The 24,030-nt window shown below is 43.2% G+C and overlaps 1 protein-coding gene across 1 annotated transcript; it reads left to right on the forward strand.

Annotated features, from left to right (window-relative positions):
- Positions 1-1,387: 1,387 nt before the first annotated feature.
- PSMG1 (proteasome assembly chaperone 1) lies at positions 1,388-23,846 on the forward strand. The gene is made up of 7 exons (XM_077818432.1): positions 1,388-1,607; positions 4,036-4,145; positions 7,339-7,490; positions 8,087-8,149; positions 12,121-12,319; positions 12,965-13,101; positions 23,316-23,846. The coding sequence occupies exons 1-7, from the start codon at positions 1,477-1,479 to the stop codon at positions 23,388-23,390; spliced, it is 867 nt and encodes a 288-aa protein (XP_077674558.1). The 5' UTR covers positions 1,388-1,476; the 3' UTR covers positions 23,391-23,846.
- Positions 23,847-24,030: the final 184 nt, after the last annotated feature.

Below are 24,030 nucleotides of genomic sequence, written 5' to 3' on the forward strand. Positions count from 1 at the left end.
TGAAGAAGAGTTCTGTGTAAGCTTGAAAGCTTCTCTCACCAACCACTGTTGGTCTAAAACAAAATATCACCTCACTCACCTTGTTTCAGTAATACTGAATGCTCACAAGTGGGCCATATCAAAATTGAACAAGCCCTCCTAATTCTAGTATTTGTTTAGTTTCAAAAGTCAGCCCCTCAAAGGTTCTGTTTTAATGTAGGAGTTTTTTCTTTGTATATATTTATTTAAAAAAGCAAAAGCAAGGCTACGCTCCCTTCCCTTTTTAAAGAAATACATCTTTCCTAGGCTGAAACTACTCCTAGTTGCTGCTGCTTCCAGTAAGATGACCAGGTTTTCTTCAAGTGAAAAACTATTCTCTTAGCTAAGAGGCAGCTTGGGCCAAGACCCAGACCCCCAGTCAGTGTTCCCTCTAATTTTTCCCCACACAGGTGTGGAATGAATTTTGTTATGTACACCAATATGGAGGTGGTGTGTGACAGATGACCATTATATTAGCTCACGTAACATTCATGTGGTGGCGGTGGGTTCAGGGCTGGGGCAGACGGTTGAGGTGCAAGGGTTGAGAGCTTGGGGTGGGGCTGGGGATGAGGGGTTTGGGGTGCAGAAGGTGCTCTGGGCCCCTGGAGGTGAGCACAGAAGAGGACTCCCGGCAGCACCCTCTTCCCCACGGCAGCTCCGGGATAGGTGCCCCTACCCTCGCCACAGCAGGTTTCAGCCGGCCGGGTTCCCTGAGCACCTGCCTGGGACTAAATAGGCGGCTGCGCAGTTTACAGAGACCTTAGGCCACAGTCCCCGCCCTCAGAGCGTGTCCGTACACACGGTGCTGGTAAGGCGACCAGATGCCCTGATTTTATAGCGACAGGCCAGAGAGCCGGGTCGAGCGAGCCTCCGCGGGCTGCGAGGCGCCAGCAGGGGGCGCCGCGGGGCTGACGGACTTGACCCCGTTTCTGTTTTTTTACGCGCAGCCCTGCTGCGCGGGGCGGGCCGCGTGACGGGGGTCGGGTGCGTGGGTGAATAAACGTCATTCTGTCTGACACCGCCCCCCCGTCTGGCATGTGCCGGCTCTGCAGCAGGCGGGGGCGGGGCGAGGCCAGGCGAGGCTAGGCAGCAGTTCCGAGGGCTGGCGATGCTCCCCCTTCCCAGCCCGGCTGGCCCGTGCGCCGTTGTTTCTGCGGGGCAGGGGCGGGGCTCGCGCAGAGCGGTTACTCTATGGTATGCGCGGGGGAGTGTCACCCATTCCGCAGCTCGGTCTACACAGTGGGGCTAGAGCGGCGCCCGTCTCCCCCCCCACCCCCGGATTGGGCTAGCGTGGCTCCACCTCACGAGGATGGGCCTCCCGGGCACAGCGCTCTATCTAGTCTGAGCTTCGTTGGCGCCTGCGCAGTCGCGGGGAGGGGGCGTGGCCAGCGTTCCTGAGCTGTCGGGAGTGGACTTGGAGCCGTTCCGCGAAGCCCTGTTGCCGGTGGGGGCGGCCTGATGGCGACGTTTTTCGGTGAGGTGGTGGCGGCGCCATCCCGGGCCGGGGTGGACGACGAGGAGGAGGCGGCGGCAGAGCGTGAGGAGACGCCCGAGGACCGCGAGATCCGCCGGGGGCTGGAGAAGAAAAGGTAGCGGGGGCAGCGCGCGGGGGGGGCGCGAGCCGGGGGCGAGCCCAGCCGGACAGGGCCCCACCCTCCCCTTCCAGCCCCCGCTGGAGCGGGCGGGCGCAGGGCGCGAGCTTGAGGCAAGCCCATGAGGCGCTCGGACGCTCTCTGTGGTGAACACGCGGGATCGGGCCCTGGAGCCGCGTTGTCTTTATAAAGCGCAGCCAGGGGGCGGCTGGGCCGGTGGGAGGGGGGCGCTCCCTGCCAGCCGGATGAGAGCAGCCCTCTCGTGTGGGAGGCAGGTGCGGACTGGCCTGTGCTCAGCTCAGTTTCTGGTCTGAGCTTATTTTCCTCTCCTCTTGTCTCTCTGGGTGTCAGGGAGGAGTCTAGCAGTGTAGGGCTGGAAGGGACCTCGAGGTCATCTAATCCAGTCCCCAGTGCTGAGGCAGGACTGGGTATACCTGGACATCCCTGACAGCTGTTTGGAGGTGTTTAAGAACAGGTTGGACAACCATGGGTATTCCACAAATTCTTTTGAGGTTTTTTAAAAGTGCTTAACTATCCTCAGAGCTGGGATTTTTTACTAATATGGAAGCTAAATCTCCCTTGCTGCAGATTAAGATAATTACGTTGATCACCTGCCTCACCTGCAGGCTTTGTAACAGCCCTTAACTGTGTTTGAAGACTATCAAGTCTCTCTGCTTCTAAGCCCCCTCAGTCTTCTTTTCTCAAAACTAAAACATGCCTATTTTTTTTTTAACCTCTTAGTTTTATAAACTTTATCATTTTTATGTTTTTACTCGGGACTCTCTCTAGTTTGTCCACGTTTTCCTATACTCAGAACTGCACGCGCAACTTCAACTGAGGACTCACCAGTAGCCAAATAAAGCGGGACAAGACTTTCTGTGTTTCTATCTGACGTACCTGTTATTACACCCCAGAATGATATTAGCCTTTTTCACAACTGCATCACATTGTTGACTCATATTCAATTTGTGGTCCACTATGACTCCCAGATTCTTTTCAGCAGTACTAGTGCTTAGCCAATTATTCCCGATTTTGTAGATATGCATTTGATGTCTTCCTTCCTACGTATAGTATTTTGCACTCATCTTTATTGAATTTTGTTGATTTCAGAGCAGGTCTCCAATTTGTCAAGGTGGTTTTGAATTCTAATCTTGTCCTCCAAAGTACTTGCAGCCCCCCCAGCTAGGTGACACTTGCAGATTTTATAAGCATACTCTCCATTATCCAAGTCATTAATGAAAATGTTGAATAGTACTGGACCCAGGACAGATGCCCTGCGGGACTCCACTATATACATCTCTCCAGTTTGATTGCAAGCCACTGGTTACTACTCTTAGATTATGGTCTTTCAACCAGTTTGGCACGTACCTTATAGTAATTCCTTCTAGACGACATTTCCCCAGTTTGCATATGAGAATGTCATGTGGTACAGACACTCCCTGAGTTACGCAAGACCCGACTTACGCAAATTCACACTTACGGAAAAAGTTCCATAAGCTAGAAATAGGAGGCGGTTTTTTTGTTGTTTTTTTTTGCGTAACGTTCGAGTATACGTTTCTGACTTAAACAAAATTCGAGTTACGCAAGGCTTTCCGGAACGGAATGATTGCGTAAATTGGGGAGCGTCTGTACTGTGTCAAAAGCCTTACTAGGTTGGCTTGACATGATTTGTTCTAGAGAAATCTATGTTGACTATTAGTTTGGGCTTGTCTACACTTACATTTTATAGCGCTGTAACTTGCTGGCTCAGGGGTGTGCAAAATCGCCCTCCTGAGCGCAGCAAGTCTGAGTGCTTTAAAACACTTGTGTAGATAGGCTCCAAGCTCTGGGAGCCGTGCTCCCAGCGCTCAGAGCTCATCACACTCACGCTTCAAAGCGCTGCCGCGGGAGCGTTTCTGTGGGAGCACTTTGAAGTTTCCAGTGTAGCCATGCCCTAAGAACCCTATTATCCTCTAGATGCTTACCATTTGATTAGTTAATAATTTGTTCTAGTATTTTTCTAGGTGTTGAAGTTAGGTCTGTAGTTCCCCAAGTATTTTGTTCCCCTTTTTAAAACTCAGTCCTGTGTTTGCTCTTCTCCAGTTGTCTGAGACTTCACCTGTCCTCCATGAGTTCTCAAAGATAATTGCTAATGGTTCAGAGATTACTCCAGCTAGCTACTTAAATGCCCAAAGGTGAATTTAACCAGGTTCTTCTGAATTGAATACATCTAACTTACCTAAATATTCTTTCACCTGTTTTTTTCCCCATTTTGGCTTGTGTTCCTTCCTTTGGGTAAAACAGGATGATTCTCACAAGAACTATTTTTTTATTGTCTTTCTAGATCATACAGAGGGGTAAATGGATCTAACCTTATTGCACAACCTGTGTTCTCATCCACTGTTTGTTTTGTTTGTATTTAACCTATTTCTGTTTCTTATGCTAGGGAGGTCCACATCCTTTGGAGTTCGAAGTTAAGTGCATCTACTGGAAGCTTTATGGATGAGCAGTTTCCTTGCTCTAAGTTTATATTGGCGATTGGACATAACTCTGTAGGTAAGTAGTCCAGACTGAGAGAAAAGCTTTTTAGAAACTCTGTACAATTGTGTGGCCCTGCTCCCATTGTAACTTTTGAATACTGAGCAGTAACAAGTAGGAACGTGGGGAAGGTGTGTGTGCTAAGATAGCACTTTCCTACTTGAAGACATGTTTCATTTTGCTTTGGGTCTCACCATGACTGTTAAACTCCCTTTTATGCAAAGGGTAGCAGCAATCTGGGTGCCTGGAAGAATGGGTAGAGAATTGCAGTGCTCCTGCAGGAGGCATTCTGGCTGTCCTCTGGAGGGATTTTAATTATTTCCGTTTTTCATTCAGGAGATAAACTTTTTTAGACCTGATGTTGGTGAAGAGAACTTTCCAAATGTAAACTTTCCAAATGTAAGCACCAATATTTCTGCAGTTGTACATTGCTTTGCCATAAAGTGTCTTTATTTTATTTCTTTCAATACCTGCAGAAGGTAGCATTTAAAAAGACATTTTTAAAAAAGCATCTATCCCATGTGGTTATCTGACACTTCTTTAAAAATGCAAATCATCCCATAAAGATGACTTCATCGATAATGTCAATTTCAGTCTGCTACTCAGAAGCTAAGAGTATGAGCAAAGGCAGGCCCTGAAAATTTTTTCAGTGGAATGGAAATAATCTGTTTTGGGATGAGTAGGGATAGAGTAACTTCTCACTTAACGTCATCCTGGTTAACGTTGTTATGTTGCTGATCAATTAGAGAGCATGCTCATTTAAAGCTGCGCAATGCTCCCTTTTAATGTTGTTTGGCAGCCGCCTGCTTTGTCCACTGCTTGCACAAAGAGCAGCCCGTTGGAGCTAGCTGGTGGGGGCTTGGAACCAGGGTGGACTGGCAGCTGCCTATCAGCTCCCTGTGCGTGGTAGCCGTCAAGCAGTCTGTCAATTGCTAGGCAGTTCAGCTGTCCCTCCCACCACTGCCGTGTGCTGCTCCTGCCCTCTGCCTTGGAGTTGCTCCCGGGAGCCTCCTGCTTGCTGGGAGGGGAAGGGGGTGGTAATGTCAGTGTGTCCCCCTTCTCCCCGCTCCTGTACCCAATCTCCACAGAGCGGGGTGGGGCAAGACAGGGCTCAGGGTGGAGGGAGCTTGTTGGCAACAGCTGCTGTCTCAACTTGCTTATCTGCTTAAAAAGGCAGTGTACTTAGAGTGGGATCAGTGTACTTAAAGGAGCAATGCGCGTCTCTCTCACTCACACACACTGTCACCTCCCTCCATTTGTGCTGCCTTGTAGAGTATGAGGCTATGTTAACAACAATGTGTTAAGCCTTGAAGGCTCAGCCGAGTACGAGTTCATCATTTAGCAGTTAGTCATTCCCTGGGAAATATCTTACCCTCTTCCACCCTCAGACTCCACCACCTCAACCAAGCTTCACAATCATCATTGCTGTGTACAGTATTAAATTGTTTGTTTAAAACTTATACCATGTGTGTATAATAGATATAGATTGTCTGGCGAATAAAATTTCCCTGTAACCTTGCCCCCCCCCCATTTACATTATTTCTTATGGGGAAATTGGATTCACTTAACATCGTTTCGCTTAAAGTAGTATTTTTTCAGGAACATAACTACAACATTAAGCAAAGAGTTACTGTATACCTGCTTGCTCTGCCTTATAACAGCCAGGAAACTGGGAGGGGAATAGAATAATGAAGACACCTCTCTCTTGCAGTCTGAGTCCCCCACAGCCATGAATTGGTAGGAAAGAGGAAAAATTCCTTCCAGCAGCCCAAGGTTGGATTGGGACTTCAAATTTCCAAACCCTGTTTAAATCTAGTCTTGACCAGGGTTTAAAGATGTAGTGTGAGTTTGAACTAGCTAACATAATCTAACTCTCACATTCTAGAACTAGTTAAGACAAGGCAAGTTGTACTTTAGTACTTGCTAAGCTGGTCAAGATAAAGCTTGGTTTTTTTGCTTCCCCCATGGCTTTAGCTTGACCTGTTTAGCATATGCTAATGTACAGCTTACCTTGTCTTAACTAGAATTTTTGCAGGCGTGTGCTAGCTTGAGCTAGCTGATGTGATCTGAAACCTTTAAATCCTAGTCTAAACAAAGCCTCTGAGAATGGAGCATTGAGCAGAGTAGGGTAGGAATTCTAGCACCTTCGTTTCCTATCAACTAGGGATGGAATCTGGCTTTCTCACCAGGGATTTGCCCTTGGATTTGACTTGTGAGTGGGCCCCCCTTATTCCTCTCTTAATATTGGTGTCTGATTAATATGCTTAGTCTCTGGCTAGGTGGTGTCTGGTAAATTCTTCAAGCCCTACTTTTGATCACTTCCTGTAAATTGTGAAGTTCACTTTTGGCAAAAGCAGGCAGAGCCTTGCTCTGAGTCTTGGTGCTGAGGAAGAAGCTAGTACCAAAACCATGATGATGTGGATTAACAAGCTAAGAAAAGTTGCTTCACTCATTAAGACAAAAGTGCAAGTAGTATTTGAACAGTGCACTCCTGCTATTTCCGCTACTTGGGTTTGATTCAGAATTGAAAATCACATCGTGGTCCCTGTGATGGAGGCTTATATTGCATGACTGTAGCACTCATTCCCTGGGCTGTTGGAAATAGCTGCATTTTAGCGTGTTCTGTTTGAGTGTCTAATAATGGGAGATGAGTCTGAAAGGGAAACAATTCTGAACATATTATCATGTAGTTTCGACCAATTAACGAATGCAGTAGATTTGATACTGATTTTGGACGGAGATGGTTCTCTCTGCCATCCAGACTGCTATCAAAGATTTTGTGAGGGCTTAAGGAAAACAGGGAGACAGGTCAGGATCAGTACAGAACTTGTCACAGTGGACAGTGTCTGTTGCCTCAATGACAAATAAGGGTCAAGCTTTTTCTGTTTATTTTGTAGTATCTGATGAGAAAAACAAAATATTTCCAGGTGACACATGCAGTATTTAGAATATACATAACATATATTTGATTAATATTAACTGAGACTTTTTTTAAATTCTTGATCTTTCCAGGTGAAAGGGCACTAGAGTTTATGGTTTTGTTGCAGCCACTAGTGTGTAATTGATAATGAGTTCCTCCAAAAATCCCAACCACAAACAAACTGTAGTAATCCAGTTCAGGAGATTTGTGTAGAACAGTGATTTTTGTTTTAATAGGAATGTCTCACATATCTGATATTACTGTATAAACTAATACTGATGTTGTTCACAGCTTTCCTGTCCTCTTTTGTCCTGAATTCTGGATGCTGGGAAGCAGTTGGAGCTGTCAAATTGTGGAATGAGTGGTGCAGAACATCAAATACAACAAGTGTTCTTCCAACAGATGCTTTCTGTTTGTTCTACAAATTAATATCTGATCCAACAGTAAGTGGCATAATATGTGTGCATTTAAAAATGATTCTCTCTCCCTATTTGATTTTCTGTTGCGAAAGAGAGTAAGAGTGAGTCTTTTCAGCAAAGAAAACCAATAAGGTTGCAGTGTTCTTAGCTTACCACATCAAAAAAATTGATTTGACAGCTCACTTGACGAGGTTGCTGAGACATGCGCTGCATTTCAGGAAGATTAGGGTACTCAGTTTTGCCACGTAGCTATACTAAATTATGGAATTCAAGGTTACTTCTAGGTGTTAACTCCCACCCACAAAGTCTAGTGCTAATAGGTGTTCTTTGTGAACATTTTGAGTCATATCCTCAGTTGGCATAAACTGATGTAATTAAGCTACATTGATTTACATTGGATGAATATCTGGCCCTTTATGTACAATACAAGGAAGATTCATGGCAAGATGGAGTGCTTCATACCAGTTGCAGATGAAAAATCCTCATTGAAATGGTAGTAGTATATAGTGTGAGTGTAATCAATATCATGTTCATATAGAGTCTGTCTCATATTAAAAAGATATTGAAAGGGACTGTAACTGAGTTGTCTGACTCGCTTGTTTACAATTTTGTCTTTTCAGGTATTGTTGTGCCAGTGCAATTGCTATGTGGCTGAGGATCAGCAATTTCAATGGCTTGAAAAGGTAAAATTTAGATTAACAGGAATTAGGCAAAGAATTTTTTTTGGGCGGGGGGGGACCTCTTATAAGAAAAACAAAACACCTCTTCTTATAATGCTCAGTTATTTTCTATATTGCTTTCCATTCCCTTCCACCCCCACCCCGCAATACTCAAAAACTAAATGTTGTTTGAATTTTGTACCAGGAAGTTCTGTCAAATCCCATTATGGCTGGTACTGGTTGCGTCTGCTGTAATTAAACTTTCTAAAACAGTTCCAATAGAAAGAGCCTCTGTTTTCTCATACTCCTTTTCAGAAACATCTGCCTTTCAGGCTTAAATTTTCTGGGGTTGATTTCAACAGAGGTGAATTATTCGAACAGTGTTTGGGTTACAGGAATATGGAAAAAAATTGTGTGTTTTTGGTTGGGTTTTTTTGTTTAGGAAAGAAAAGTATAACAGCACTTGTACAGAGCTACGGCTGCCAAAAATAACTAGTTTGAAACTTAGCATGGACAAAGTCCTCACTGAGGAATGTGTGTTCTTCTTCCTTTGAGGGAGAAGTGCTCAGTTCCTGCCTCTCTTGTTCCATCACTATAACTCTGCCCATTCTACCGTACAGAGTAGCTGCTGCTGGAACAATTTGCAATATTGTCAACCCCAGTCACTCAAAAGACATGAGTCAGGTCTGAAACTATTATGTAATCAACTTCAAAATCATGATATTCTTAAATAAATATTGGGTTCTTTTTGTTTGCCTTCTAGTTTTTGAAGTGTAGTGTACACTCAGATCCTATTTTTCATATTTTTTCCTGCAACCTCATGGGTTACAATTTTTTTTTAAATTTTTTTTTAAATGAAAGCTCAGATTCAAATAATCACAACTTCAGGAGCTGAAGTATTAACAAACACAACAGATGTTGCGAGGCTTAGGTAAAATCATAGGAGTTTGGTAACATTATGCAAATTACTTGTGTAAAAAGTTCGTGGCAGTCTTGGTGAGGCAGAAAGGAAAATAAAATGTGCTTTATAGATCTGCAAAGAGATTTTAAAATTGAATTGTACCCTTATATATATTAAAAAAAAGTAAAGACTGGAGATTGATTTGTTTGCTTGCCTGAGAAATATCATCAATGTCATGTCTTTCCTAGTTTGGGGTTCTAGGAACCTCGTTGTTCTGAGCTCTTAAGTGACAATCTATGGGGCAGAGATGCTAATCTGTAACAAGTGTTATATTCTATTAGGCATTGCAGTTAAATAGATGTTAATAGGAACTTCAGCTTTCTTTTTTTGGTTAGCAGTTTGACTAAAAACCCCCCTTTTCTTCCTTTGCTGCTCTCTCCCCCCAATGCTCTGCCTTCAATCTCTTGTGATGTCATAATTTTGCTGGTTCTTCAGTCACTACAGAGTCTCTCCCAAGGAAAGCATAAATCATCAGAAGCAAGTCTCTTTTTGTTTTCAAGTTATAGGGTAACAAAACATTAATGTGGAGGATTGTCTGTCTTTAGGAGGAATTTAGTATTTGGCTACCATGTACATAAATAAGAGAACTTCTGTAGCATATTTCCCATATTGTTCCTTGTCTTCTTCATGGTGATGAATCCTAAGAAGGTGGTGGGAGGGATATCTGCACATTTTTACTAACTAATCAGTTGTAAAAATGACACAACACCATGTAGAAAATGAAGCCATTTTTAGTAAGTGTGTACTGATCTTAGAGTAGACAGTAGTAACATCTGAAGGTTGTATGTGGAAGAGTCAGGGATCCAAAAATGTATTCCTATTAGGGCTGTCAATTAATCGCATTTAACTCTTGTGATTAACTCAAAAATGTTAATTGTGATTAAAAAAATTAATTGTGCTTAATCACACTTATAACAATAGATTACCAATTGAAATTTATTGAATATCTTTGGATGGTTTTTCTACATTTTCAATATTGACTTCAATTACAACACCGTATACAAAATGCACAGTGTTCAGTTTATTTTTTATTACAAATACATGCACTGTAAAAACAATAAACAAAATAGTATTTTTTTAGTTTACATCATACAAGTACTGAATTGCAATCTCTTTATCGTGAAAGTGTAACTTACAAATGAAGATTTTTTTGGTTACATAACTGCACTCAGAAACAAAACAGTGTAAAACTTCAGAGCCTACAAGTCCACTCAGTCCTACTTCTTCTGCCAGTCACGAAGACAAACAAGTTTGTTTACATTAACGGGAGATACTGATGCCTGTTTCTTATTTACAATTTCACCTGAAGGTGAGAACAGGCGTTCTCATGGCACTTTTGTAGCCGGCGTTGCAAGGTATTTATATGCCAGGTGTGCTAAACATTCATATGCCCCTTCATGCTTCGGACACCATTCCAGAGGGTATGCTTCCATGCTGATGATGCTAATTAAAAAAATGTGTCAATTAAATTTGTGACTGTACTCCTTGGGGGGAGAATTGTATGTCTCTTCCTCTGTTTTACCCACATTCTGCATATATTTCATGTTCTAGAAGTCTCGGCTGATGACCCAGCACATGTTCATGTTAAGAACACTTTCACAGCAGATTTGACGAAATGCAAAGAAGGTACCAATATGAGGCTTCTAAAACTAGCTACAGCACTCGCCCCAAGGTTTAAGAATCTGAAGTACTGTCCAAAATCTGAGAGGGACAAGGTGTGGAACATGCTTTTAGAAGCCTTAAAAGAGCAACACTTTGATGCGGAAACTACAGAACCTGAACCACCAAAAAAGAAAATCAACCTTCTGCTGGTTGCATCAGACTCATGATGAAAATGAACATGCGTCAGTCCACACTGCTTTCGGTCGTTATCAAGCAGAACCCATCATCAGCATGGAAGCATGTTCTCTGGAATGGTGGTTAAAGCATGAAGGGACATATGAATCTTTAGCACATCTGGCACATAAATATCTTGCAATGCCAGCTTACAACAGTGCCGTGCAAACGCCTGTTCTCATTTTCAAGTGGTGATGTAAACAAGAAGCAGGCAGCATTATTTCCTGCAAGTTGGAACCAACCTTGTTTGTCTGAGTGATTGGCTGACCAAGAAGTAGGACTGAGTGGACTTGTAGGCTCTAAAGTTTTACATCGTTTTATTTTTGAATGCAGTTTTTTTTACATAATTTTACAGTTGTAAGTTCAACTTTCATGATAAAGAGATTGTACTACAGTACTTGTATGAGGTGAATTGAAAAATAGTATTTTTTACAGTGCAAATATTTGTAATAAAAATAAAGTGAGCACTGTACACTTTGTATTCTGTGTTGTAGTTGAAATTAATATATTTGAAAATGTAGTAAAAATCCAAAAATATTTAAAATAAATGGTATTCTATTGTTTAACTGGTCGATTAATTGCAATTAATTTTTTTATTTGCTTGACAGTCCTAATTCCTATTTTTTCTGCAACATTATTTCTTGAGGTCAAAATAAATAAACCTTAAAAATTCCCAGGCTGTCCCTAGAAGTTCTCAAATTTTAACTTCAGATAGGAGGAAATGAGAAATCTAAAATGTGGAAACAAGCCAAAAAAAAAAAAAAAAGAAGAATTAGCTATTATGGAGTATCTAGCGAATAGATAAACTTGGAAATGTAATCTGAAGGCTCTTTCTTAATTTACACAATCATTCTGATTTCATATGGATTCCTTTCCCTATCCACTCACACATTAGGAAAAGTAATCGTTCAAGTTTCTCTGCAGAAAGGGCCAACAATCTGAAGCCTACAGAGCAAGTCAGTAGACTTGACAGATGTGTAATTGTTACCTCCTCCTGTTTAGTAGTTTTTGATTGAAGCTATAGAACACAGTAATTCCTGTTTTTGAGGGTGTGGTAAAACTGTCAATTAACTTGGTAAATCTGAGAGAAACTACTTTTTGCCATCTAAATTAAAATGAACCCAGTCTTCTGTAATTGGACTCCATTTCTGTATTACCATAAACCTCACTTATGCTGGAATTAATATTTTCATTCCAGGTTTTTGGCTGTATGCGGGAGGAGGATCTGCAAGTAACCATTCTTTCGACATGTCCTGTAACTGATTATAAAACTCCTGAATCCACTTTAACGCTTCCTTCTCCTTTTCTGAAAGCTTTAAAGACAAAAGAATTCAAAGAGAGAGTCTGTTGTCCACTGCTGGAGCAGCCAAATATTGTACAGGGTCTCCCTGCTGCTGGTATTATGCAACTTCATTTATACTCTTGCATTCATCCATTTATTTTTTTTTGCTGTATTGCAAGGTCATGTTTGTGTCCTATGCTAACCATTGACATTTATTGTTGAATGTTAATTTTGAACAGCATAACGTTTAACAGATGATCCTACTTTTAAGTTTATCCTCCAATATAATTTAGTGAATGAGCCAGGAAGATAACATTAATTATCTTATCATTAATTATCTTGAAAATTAATTCACAGCACTTTGGCATTTTCCACATCGGTATGTAAAACTGCTGAGATATACAAAAATTATGTTCTGTAATTTACATTTTACAGTATAAGCTGTTATGTTACGTAGTATATCTTGAACCAGAAGTCACCCAATAAAATTAGCAGACATAAGGAGGTACTTCTTCACACAATGCACAGTCATCCTCTGGAACCCTTTGCTGGGGAATGTTGTGACTGCCAAAAGGATAACTGAGTTCAAAAATAATTAGATATGTTCTTGGAGGATAGTCCCTCAATGGCTGTTAGCCAAAATGGTCAGAGATGCAACCCCAGAGCAAAATGATATATTACTTAACTTGAAAGAGATGTTATGCAGTGTGGATTAGATTACTTTGATGTAACAGTCTTTTTTCTTTTTGGTTATATTTAGTTCTGAGTTATTGTCAAGTATGGCAGATTCCTGCAGTGCTGTATCAGTGTTACACAGATGTCATCAAACTGGACACTGTTACAATTGAAGCATTCAAGCCTGTGCTTTCTTCTAAGAACCTGAAGAGTTTAGTCAAGGTAAAGTTTAATTTTAAAGATTAGTGGAAAGTTCTGTCACTTTGGCCTCCGTCACTTTGGCCTCCATCACTGTAGTATTGGAGTGTCTGAGGTTGTAGACCGGGGTCGGCAACCTGCGGCGTGCGTGCCAAAGGCGGCATGCAAGCTGATTTTTAGTGGCACTCTGCTGCCAGCTGGGGTTCCGGCCGCCGCCGCCCACACTCAGCCCGCTGCCTGCCTGGATGAACAGAACCCCAGGCCGGCAGTGGGCTAAGCGGGGCCGGTGGCCGGGACCCTGGCTGGCAGGAGCTGGCGGATGGAACCCCAGACCGGCAGCAGGCTGAGCAGCGCAGCCCGCTGCTGGCCTGGGGTTCTGGCCGCTTGGCCCCGTGCCAGCTGGGGTCCCGGTTGCCAACCCCGCTCAGCCCACTGCCAGCCTGGATGGGTGGAACCCCGGGCTGGCAGCAGTCTGAGCGGAGCTGGCAGCCTGACGGCGACCCCGCCTGACGGGCTGGTGGACGGAACCCCTGCGTGGCTCAGCCTGCTGTTGGCCTGGGGTCCCTGCTGCCAGCCTGGATGGCCGGGACCCCAGGCCGAGCGGGGCTGGCAGCCGGGACCCCAGGCCAGCAGCAGGTTGAGCGGATCAGTCCGCTGCCGGTTTGGGGTTCCAGCCACCAGCCCCTGGCACACAACCTTAAATTACAGTAAATAAATGAAGACTTGGCACACCATTTCTCAAAGGTTGCCGACCACTGTTGTAGACTAATGAGACTTAGATGTATAGTACAGACGCTCCCCGGGTTACGCAAGACCCGACTTACGCAAATTCAACCTACGCAAAAAGTTCCATAAGGCATAAATAAAATTTTCGAGTTGCGAAAAATATTGCGTAGCATATGGAAAGGTAAAGTACTGTAGTGCAATGTGCAGAGAAATACAGCAGTAACATCTCCTACAAGGGAAGGCTTTGCACTCTCACAGCCTCTCAGTCTCGTGTTATTTCAGTGATACTGTATTTCTGTTTCAGAGTAGCAGCTGTGTTAGTCTGTATCCAGAAAAAGAAAAGGAGGACTTGTGGCACCTTAGAGACTAACAGATTTATTTGAGCATAAGCTTTCGTGATGTAGCTCACGAAAGCTTATGCTCAAATAGATTTGTTAGTCTCTAAGGTGCCACAAGTCCTCCTTTTCTTTTGTATTTCTGTTGTTTCACCCTATAATTTCATTCAAATCATGCCTGGAAAGCGACCAAGTGATAGCAAGTGTGCAGGACCAGTTTGTAAGCGAAAGAAGATTGATTTAGAACAGAAAATGAAAATAGTGAAAAAGTACAAAGGTGGACAAAGCCTGTCGTCAATTGCTCGTGAACTTGAATTGGCTGCCTCAGCAGTGAAAAGTATTTTGAAAGATAGTGCACACACAAAAGAGCATGTGAAAGGCTCTGCTCCTTTAAAATCAACAGGCCTAATGAAGCAGCATTCTGGTTCCATCTATGAAATGGAAAAATTATTAACAATGTGGATAGAAGATCAGATTCAAAAACGTGTGCGCCTTAGCCTAATGATTATTCAAGCTAAGGCTAAAAGTATTTTTGAAGACATAAGGGGAAAATACAGTGATCCTAACACATAGTTTGTGGCTAGTCATGGGTGGTTTAATAGATTTAAACAATGCAAATTTTCACAATGTAAAAGAGAGTGGTGAGGCTGCTAGTGCTGATACAAAAGCAGCTGAAAAGTATCCCGAAGTGTTACGAAAACTTATAGAAGAATGTGGTTATACAGCACAGCAAATCTTTAATGTCGATGAGACTGGATTGTTTTGGGAAAAAATGCCAGACAGAACACACATTTCAAAAGAGGAAAAGACAATGCCAGGGTTTAGAGCTGCAAAAGATAGGCTGGCACTTTTGCTTCAGGGTAATGCAGCTGGAGATTGCAAATTGAAACTATTGCTTGTTTATCATTCAGAAAATCCCTGTGCGTTTAAAGGCATTAACAAGGCTACCCTTCCAGTTCATTTCTATTCAAATCAAAAGACTTGGATCACAATGGCACTTTTCGAAGACTGGTTTATAAATTTGTTTATCCCTGAAGTGGAAAAATTCTGCAGAGAAAATGACATCCCATTCAAGATTATGCTTATCATCGATAATGCTCCTGGAGATCCCGCACATTTAGACAGTTTTCATCCTAATGTAAAAGTCGTGTTTCTGCCTCTTAACACGACTTCGATCCTACAGCCTATGGATCAGGGTGTCATTGCTAATTTTAAAGCCTATTATCTACGAAGCACATTTGCACAGGCAGTAGTAGCAACTGACGGAGAGACTGGCAAGACTTTATACAATTTCCAAAAATCGCGTAACATTTACCTAGCCATCATAAACGTTGCTCAGGCCTGGGCAGAGGTTACCCAAGTTTGTTTGAATGCCATATGGAAGAAAGTGTGCCCACAGTTTGTACCCAGCTATAAAGGTTTCAGAAAAGATGAAACATAGGAGGAGGTGGCAGATGAAATTGTGAAGCTTGCCAAGCAGCTTCAGCTGGAGGTTGATGTTGGTGATGTGGATGAGCTTATCGAATCCCATGAAGCTGAATTATCAAATGAGGATCTCATGGAATTAGAAGCAGCAAAAGTAAAAGAGCAGACTGAAGCTGAGGATGAAGTTGAAGTAGAAGAGCCACGACACTTCAACACCAAGGAGATGGCACTTGCATTTCGTGAGATTGACTCTGCAATGGCAAGGTTTGAGAAGTTGGACCCCAATTCCTCACGATTCTTGAAAGTGAACAGAGGCATTGACGAAACGCTGGCCTGTTATAGACAGATATATGAAGAGAAGAAAAAGGCCGCTATCCAGTCATCTCTCAATAAGTTTGTAAAGGCCTGCAACGTCCACATCTCCACAGCCTTCCACTTCCAAAGCCCCCTCTGGCAACCCCGATGATGTAATGTCTATCTCCTCCTCTCCTTCCTCATCTACAAATTGAACCCATTGTCATCCACCACCAAAATGCAGCCTTCAGTGTGCCAGGATAACAATAGGATTAAGGTAAGATACTTTAAATGACTGCTTCTTGGAGCAGCTGGTACAGGAACCCACAAGGGGAGAGGCAACTCTCAATCTAGTCCTGAGTGGAGCGCAGGATCTGGTCCAAGAGGTAACTATAACAGGACTGCTTGGAAATAGTGACCATAATATAATAACATTTAACATTCCTGTGGTGGGAAGAACACCTCAACAGCCCAACACTGTGGCATTTAATTTCAGAAAGGGGAACTATGCAAAAATGAGGAGGTTAGTCAAACAGAAATTAAAAGGTACAGTGACTAGAGTGAAATCCCTGCAAGCTGCATGGACACTTTTCAAGGACACCGTAATAGAGGCTCAACTTAAATGTATACCCCAAATTAAAAAACACAGTAAAAGAACTAAAAAAGAGCCACCGTGGCTTAACAACCATGTAAAAGAAGAGAGATAAAAAGCCATCTTTTAAAAAGTGGAAGTCAAACCCTAGTAAGGTAAATAGAAAGGAGCATAAACACTGCCAAATTAAATGTAAAAATGTAATAAGAAAAGCCAAAAAGGAGTTAGAAGAACAGCTAGCCAAAAACTCAGAAGATAATAACAAAATGTTTTTTACGTACATCAGAAGCAGGAAGCCTGCTAAACAACCAGTGGGGCCCCTGGACGATAGAGATACAAAAGGAGCACTTAAAGACGATAAAGTCATCGCAGAGAAACTAAATGAATTCTTTGCTTCAGTCTTCATGGCTGAGGATGTTAGGGAGATTCCTAAACCTGAGCCATCTTTTGTAGGTGACAAATCTGAGGAATGGTCACAGATTGAAGTATCACTAGAGGAGGTTTTGGAATTAATTGAGAAACTTAACAGTAACAAGTCACCGGGACCAGATGGCATTCACCCAAGAGTTCTGAAAGAACTCAAATGTGAAATTGCGGAACTATTAACTATAGTTTGTAACCCGTCCTTTAAATCAGCTACTGTACCCAATGACTGGAAGATAGCTAATGTAACGCCAGTATTTAAGAAGGGCTCTAGAGGTGATCCTGGCAATTACAGACCGTTCTAATGTCCGTATCGGGCAAATTAGTTGAAACAATAGTAAAGAATAAAATTGTCAGACACATAGAAGAGCATAAATTGTTGCGCAAAAGTCAACATGGTTTGTGTAAAGGGAAATCATGTCTTACTAATCTATTAGAGTTCTTTGAGGAGGTCAACAAGCATGTGGACAGGGCGGATCCAGTGGACATAGTGTACTTAGATTTCCAGAAAGCCTTTGACAAGGTCCCTCACCAAAGGCTCTTACATAAATTAAGCTCTCATGGGATAAGAGGGAAGATCCTTTCATGGATTGAGAACTGGTTAAAAGACAGGGAACAAAGGGTTGGAATAAATGGTAAATTTTCAGAACGGAGAGAGGTAACTAGTGGTGTTCCCCAAGGGTCAGTCCTAGGACCAATCCTATTCAACTTATTCATAAACGATCTGGAGAAAGGGGTAAACAGTGAGGTGGCAAAGTTTGCAGACAATACTAAACTGCTCAAGATAGTTAAGACCAAAGCAGACTGTGAAGCACTTCAAAACAATCTCACAAAACTAAGTGATTGGGCAACAAACTGACAAATGAAATGTAATGTGGATAAATGTAAAGTAATGCACATTGGAAAAAATAACCCCAACTGTACATACAATATGATGGGGGCTAATTTAGCTACAACTAATCAAGAGAAAGATCTTGGAGTCATCGTGGATAGTTCTCTGAAGACGTCCACACAGTGTGCAGCAGCAGTCAAAAAAGCAAACGGGATAGAGAATAAGATGGAGAATATTTTATTGCCCTTATATAAATCCATGGTACGCCCACATCTTGAATACTGCATACAGATATGGTCCCCTCATCTCAAAAAAGGTATACTGGCATTAGAAAAGGTTCAGAAAAGGGCAACTAAAATGATTACGGTTTTGAAACAGGTCCCATATGAGGAGAGATTAAAGAGGCTAGGACTTTTCAGCTTGGAAAAGAGGAGACTAAGGGGGATATGATAGAGGTGTATAAAATCATGAGTGGTGTGGAGAAAGTGAATAAGGAAAAGTTATTTACTTGCTCCCATAATATAAGAACTAGGGGCCACCAAATGAAATTAATGGGTTGCAGGTTTAAAACAAATAAAAGGAAGTTCTTCTTCACTCATCGCACAGTCAACCTGTGGAACTCCTTGCCTGAGGAGGTTGTGAAGGCTAGGACTATAACAGGGTTTAAAAGAGAACTGGAGGTTCAGTCCATTCATGGAGGTTAAGTCCATTAATGGCTATTAGCCAGGATGGGTAAGGAATGGTGTCCCTAGCCTCTGTTTGTCAGAGGATGGAGATGGATGGCAGGAGAGAGATCACTAGATCATTACCTGTTAAGTTCACTCCCTCTGGGGCACCTGGCATTGGCCAGTGTCAGCAGACAGGATACTGGGCTGGATGGACCTTTGCTCTGACCCAGTATAGCCATTCTTATATAAATGCAATATTTTTGTTGTAATTGTTTGTTTGGGTTTTTTTATGCTTGCACAATATACGTTTCCGACTTACATAAAATTCGGGTTACACAAGGCTATCTGGAACGGAACGATTGCGTAAGTCGGGGAGCGTCTGTATTTGAGAAAGAGACAAACTTGGATTAACAGACCTTCCTAAATATAAACCTTAGAAATTGGAACACTTAAATTCCTTAAGCTGCTTCCTTCTGTGATAGAAGCTCTAGATTCACAAGAATCATTTCATTTTTGAATTTATTATAATCAGGTATTTAAAGGAATAACTTCAAGTGACTATTGTAACTAGAACTTCCTATAGATCTTATTAAAAGTCTCTCTAAGCTACTCCTGTTGCTTACTGATCCGTGAGCTAATATCTTACAACTGTGCATCCATAGTCAAAATGGCGCTATTCTATTAGCTGTGTATCAGATGAGAGCCATTCTAGATCTCATTTAAACATTATTTTGAAAACAATTTTTTTTAGTTGTATCAACTTCTCTTAAAGCTGAAAGAGTACAAACTTCAGGGACATATTAATCATAAAGGGCCAGATTTTTAAAGGTATTTTTGCCTTGGTATGCTCAGTATTGCAACACCTAACTGATTTAGGAGCCAAAATCTCATTTTCAAAAGAAATTTAGGACCAAAGTCCCCTAAACGGTCAGGTCTTCTGAGTCCTAGTCTAGTGCTCTATCCACTAGGCCACACTGTCTCCATCAGCAAGCAAAAAGTTGAGTGTTTTCCTTTTTTTTAAAATGTTTGTTTACAGAATGGCTTCTGTAAAGTACTTGCCCTGCTTTTGCCAGTTGAACGTGAGTTTAAATGGAAAAAGTGATTGGTAGGAGAATCTTTGAAATGCTCAGGTTTCAGCTGTGACTGAGATGCAAATTCCAGGTTTCAGATACCACCTATGAATTTTAGGATACAACAAGTCTTCTAAATTGATATTAGAATTTTGTTGAGGGGAAATAAAAATACAGACTCCTTCCTCCTCCCTTTTGTGGGTGTTACTATTTGAGGGGGGGAATACAGGTTAACAAGTCCCGGTGTGTGATTCAACTGGAGACCTTTGGAGCTTTCACTGGCTCTCTAGATATCTTCTTTCATAACACCTGACTCTTACTTATACAGTAACTCCTCACTTAAAGTCGTCCCAGTTACGTTGCTGATCAATTAGAGAACATGCTCGTTTAAAGTTATGCAATGCCCCCTTATAAGTTGTTTGGCAGCCGCCTGCTTTGTCCACTGCTTGCAGAAAGAGCAGCCCATTGGAGTTAGTCATGGAGGCTTGGAACCAGGGGGACCACCAGCCCCCCTAAATTTCCTGTGCGGCAGCTGCCCAGCAGGGCCGTCCTTACTCATATGCAAATTTCCTGGTGCGCTGTGCAGCTGCGTTCTGCTCCAGCAGCCAGCCTGATCCACTGGCTAGCTGAACCAGTCAGGAAAGCTGCTCCCGCCCCTGCTCCGCCTCTTTCCCAAAGCCCCCGCCCCTGCTGTGCACCCACCCCACCTCCTCCCACCCCTGCTCTGCCCCAACCCTGCCCCCAATCCTGCTGCAGCCCTGTCCCCACTCAACCCCTTCCCCTGAGCTACATCCACGGGGGACTGCAGCAGGAATCAAGCCCACCCTGCACTCACCAGATGGCAGGAAGTGGAGCGACCCAGCCCGCTCCGCTCCACCATCTCCCAGCCATGCTACCGGTGAGTGCTGGGGGACAGTTCCCCCCTGCCCCCCGCCAAGTCCCAAGGCTGGGAGCCAGGGGAGCAGAGTGGAGCAGGCTGGGGCCAGGTCGCTCCACTTCCCGCCGCCCCGTGAGTGCGGGGTTGGGCCTACCCTACAATCACCCGGCGGCGGGAAGTGGAGCAACCCAGCCCCAGGCCGCTCTGCTCCGCCGGCTCGTGCTGGGGGTCGGTTTCTCTCCTGCCCCTCAAGCCTGCTCCTGCACCCGCTGGGGAGCTGCGTAGGACACCAAAATGGCTAGGGACAGCCCTGATTGCCGAGCAGTTGAGCTGTCCCTCCCCCCACTGCCGTGTGCTGCTCCTGTCCTCTGCCTTGGAGCTGCTCCCAGGAGCCTACTGCTTGCTGTCCAAAGGGTGGGGCGGAAGAGGGGTGCTAATGTCAGAATGTCCCCCGCTCCTGCCACCCCCACCCTGCTCTACAGAGCAGTGCGAGGGACACAACAGGGCTCCAGAGGGAGCTTGCTAGCAGCAGCTGCTATCTCAACTTGCTGATCTACTTAAAAAGGTAATGTACTTACAGTGGGGTCATCGCGCTTAAAGGGGCAATGCTCGTGTCTGTCTGTCTCTGCCATGCTGTCTCCCCTCCCTCCATTTGTGCTGCCTTGTTGAGCGTGAGGCTACATTAACAACAATGTGTTAACAAATCCGCACAGACACACCCCTAGAACCCTGACCAGGGGTATTCTATCTGCTACCCAAGATCCATAAACCTGGAAATCCTGGGCGCCCCATCATCTCAAGCATTGGCACCCTGACAGCAGGATTGTCGGGCTATGTAGACTCCCTCCTCAGGCCGTACGCTACCAGCACTCCCAGCTATCTTCGAGACACCACTGACTTCCTGAGGAAACTACAATCCATTGGTGATCTCCCGGAAAACACCATCCTAGCCACTATGGATGTAGAAGCCGTCTACACCAACATTCCACACAAAGATGGACTACAAGCCGTCACGAATAGTATCGCCGATAATGCCACGGCAAACCTGGTGGCTGAACTTTGTGACTTTGTCCTCACCCACAACTATTTCACATTTGGGGACGATGTATACCTTCAAATCAGCAGCACTGCTATGGGTATCCGTATGGCTCCACAGAATGCCAACATTTTTATGGCTGACTTAGAACAACGCTTCCTCAGCTCTTGTCCCCTAATGCCCCTACTCTACTTGCGCTACATTGATGACGTCTTCATCCTCTGGACCCATAGAAAAGAAACCCTTGAGGAATTCCACCCTGGTTTCAACAATTTCCATCCCACCATCAACCTCAGCCTGGACCAGTCCACACAAGAGATTCACTTCCTGGACGCTACGGTGCTAATAAGCAATGCTCACATAAACACCACCCTATACTGGAAACCTACTGACCGCTATACTTACCTACATGCCTCCAGCTTTCATCGAGACCACACCACACGATCCATTGTCTACAGCCAAGCTCTACGATACAGCCGCATTTGCTCCAACCCCTCAGACAGAGACAAACACCTACAAGATCTCTATCAAGCATTCTTACAACTACAGTACCCACCTGCGGAAGTGAAGAAACAGATTGACAGAGCCAGAAGAGTACCCAGAAGTCACCTACTACAGGACAGGCTCAACAAAGAAAATAACAGAACGCCACTAGCCATCACCTTCAGCCCCCAACTAAAACCTCTCCAGTGCATCGTCAAGGATCTATAACCTATCCTAAAGGACAACGCATCACTCTCACAGATCTTGGGAGACAGGCCAGTCCTTGCTTACAGACAGACCCCCAACCTGAAGCAAATACTCACCAGCAACCACACAACAAAAACACTAACCCAGGAACCTATCCTTGCAAAGAAACCCATTGCCAACTGTGTCCACATATCTATTCAGGGGACACCATCATAGGGCCTAATCACTTCAGCCACACTATCAGAGGCTTGTTCACCTGCGCATCTACCAATATGATATATGCCATCATGCGCCAGCAATGCCCCTCTGCCATGTACATTGGCCAAACTGGGCAGTCTCTATGTAAAAAAAATAAATGGACACAAATCAGACGTCAAGAATTAGAACATTCAAAAACCAGTCAGAGAACACTTCAGTCTCTTTGGTCACTCGATTACAGACCTAAAAGTAGCAATTCTTCAACAAAAAAACTTCAGAAACAGACTCCAAGGAGAGACTGCTGAATTGGAATTAATTTGCAAACTGGATACAATTAACTTAGGCTTGAATAGAGACTGGGAGTGGATGGGTCATTACACAAAATAAAACTATTTCCCCATGTATATTCCCGCCCCCCCGTCCCCCCCTACTGTTCCTCAGACGTTCTTGTCAACTGCTGGAAATGGCCCACCTTGATTATCACTACAAAAGGTTCTCTTTCCCCCCCCGCCCCCCGACTCTCCTGCTGATAAAAGCTTACCTTTCCTGATCACTCTTGTTACAGTCTGTATGGTAACACCCGTTGTTTCACGTTCTCTGTGTATATAAAATCTCCCCACTGTATTTTCCACTGTATGCATCCGATGAAGTGAGCTGTAGCTCACGGAAGCTTATGCTCAAATAAATTTGTTAGTCTCTAAGGTGCCGCAAGTCCTCATTTTCTTTTAACTGTTGAGGGCTCAGCTGAGTGCTAGTTCATCATTTAGCAGTAAGGCATTCCCTGGGAAATATCCCACCCTCTTCCACTCTCTGACTTCACCACCTCAACCAAACTTCACAGTCATTGCTGTGTACCCACCCCCCATTTCCATTCATTCTTAGGGGGAAATTGGATTCGTTTAACATGGTTTCGCTTACTTGCATTTTTCAGGAAGATAACTACAATGTTAAGTGAGGAGTTACTGTAGTTCGTGTTTTAATCATATTGCTATTCACTGTAATAAAGTTTTGAGTGGGTATGATTGAACTGTTGTGTAACCTACTAGTGATGACTATTTCTTTATTTTACTAGGATATGTCCAAAAGCACAGAGATACTGAAGAAATTAGTGACAACCAATGAAATTCATAACAACATCTATACGTAAAGATAAAGTGGACATTTATCACCAATCAGGACATTCAAGTCTGATGTGTACTTTTGTAACTCCAGTTGCTTATTTGAAGATATTTTGGAATTATAGCTGCTTCTTTAAAAGTGGAATAAATCCTAATAGGTTTTTTTTATATTTTGAGGTACTCTTTTTATTTGAGCATTTTTCAATGCCTAGAGTGGCTTTACACATGTCAGATTTTCTTGCTTCACTAGATGGGAGTATATTTTTAAGTTTATTAACCCAAAGACGACGACTTTGGGAAAAATGTGCATTTCATCCTCTAAGTGGATCGAATGGCTTGTTTTAAATATAGACATGCTATATTCAAAACAGAAAAGTAGGTTTGATATCTAATGATGTCATACTTTGTAAAATTTCTTTGAGTTATAAAAGTTGAGTTGTCTTAAAAATCTATGTGGGTGATCTGAATAAAGATACTCAGAAGTTCTCAAATGTTATATACAGAATATTTATATCTTAAAGACATATTGGAAATTTACTAATGCAAATGGTGGAATCCTGAATTGTATTTTTACACCTAAGTAGAAGTGGTGGGAACATGGAATTATCAACTATCTAGGAAGCAGGTGAAATACATGACTCCATTTTTACTTCCCTTTGGAATTTGCCT

This window comes from Eretmochelys imbricata, chromosome 1 (genome assembly GCF_965152235.1).
Source record: "Eretmochelys imbricata isolate rEreImb1 chromosome 1, rEreImb1.hap1, whole genome shotgun sequence".
Lineage (NCBI taxonomy): Eukaryota > Metazoa > Chordata > Testudines > Cheloniidae > Eretmochelys > Eretmochelys imbricata.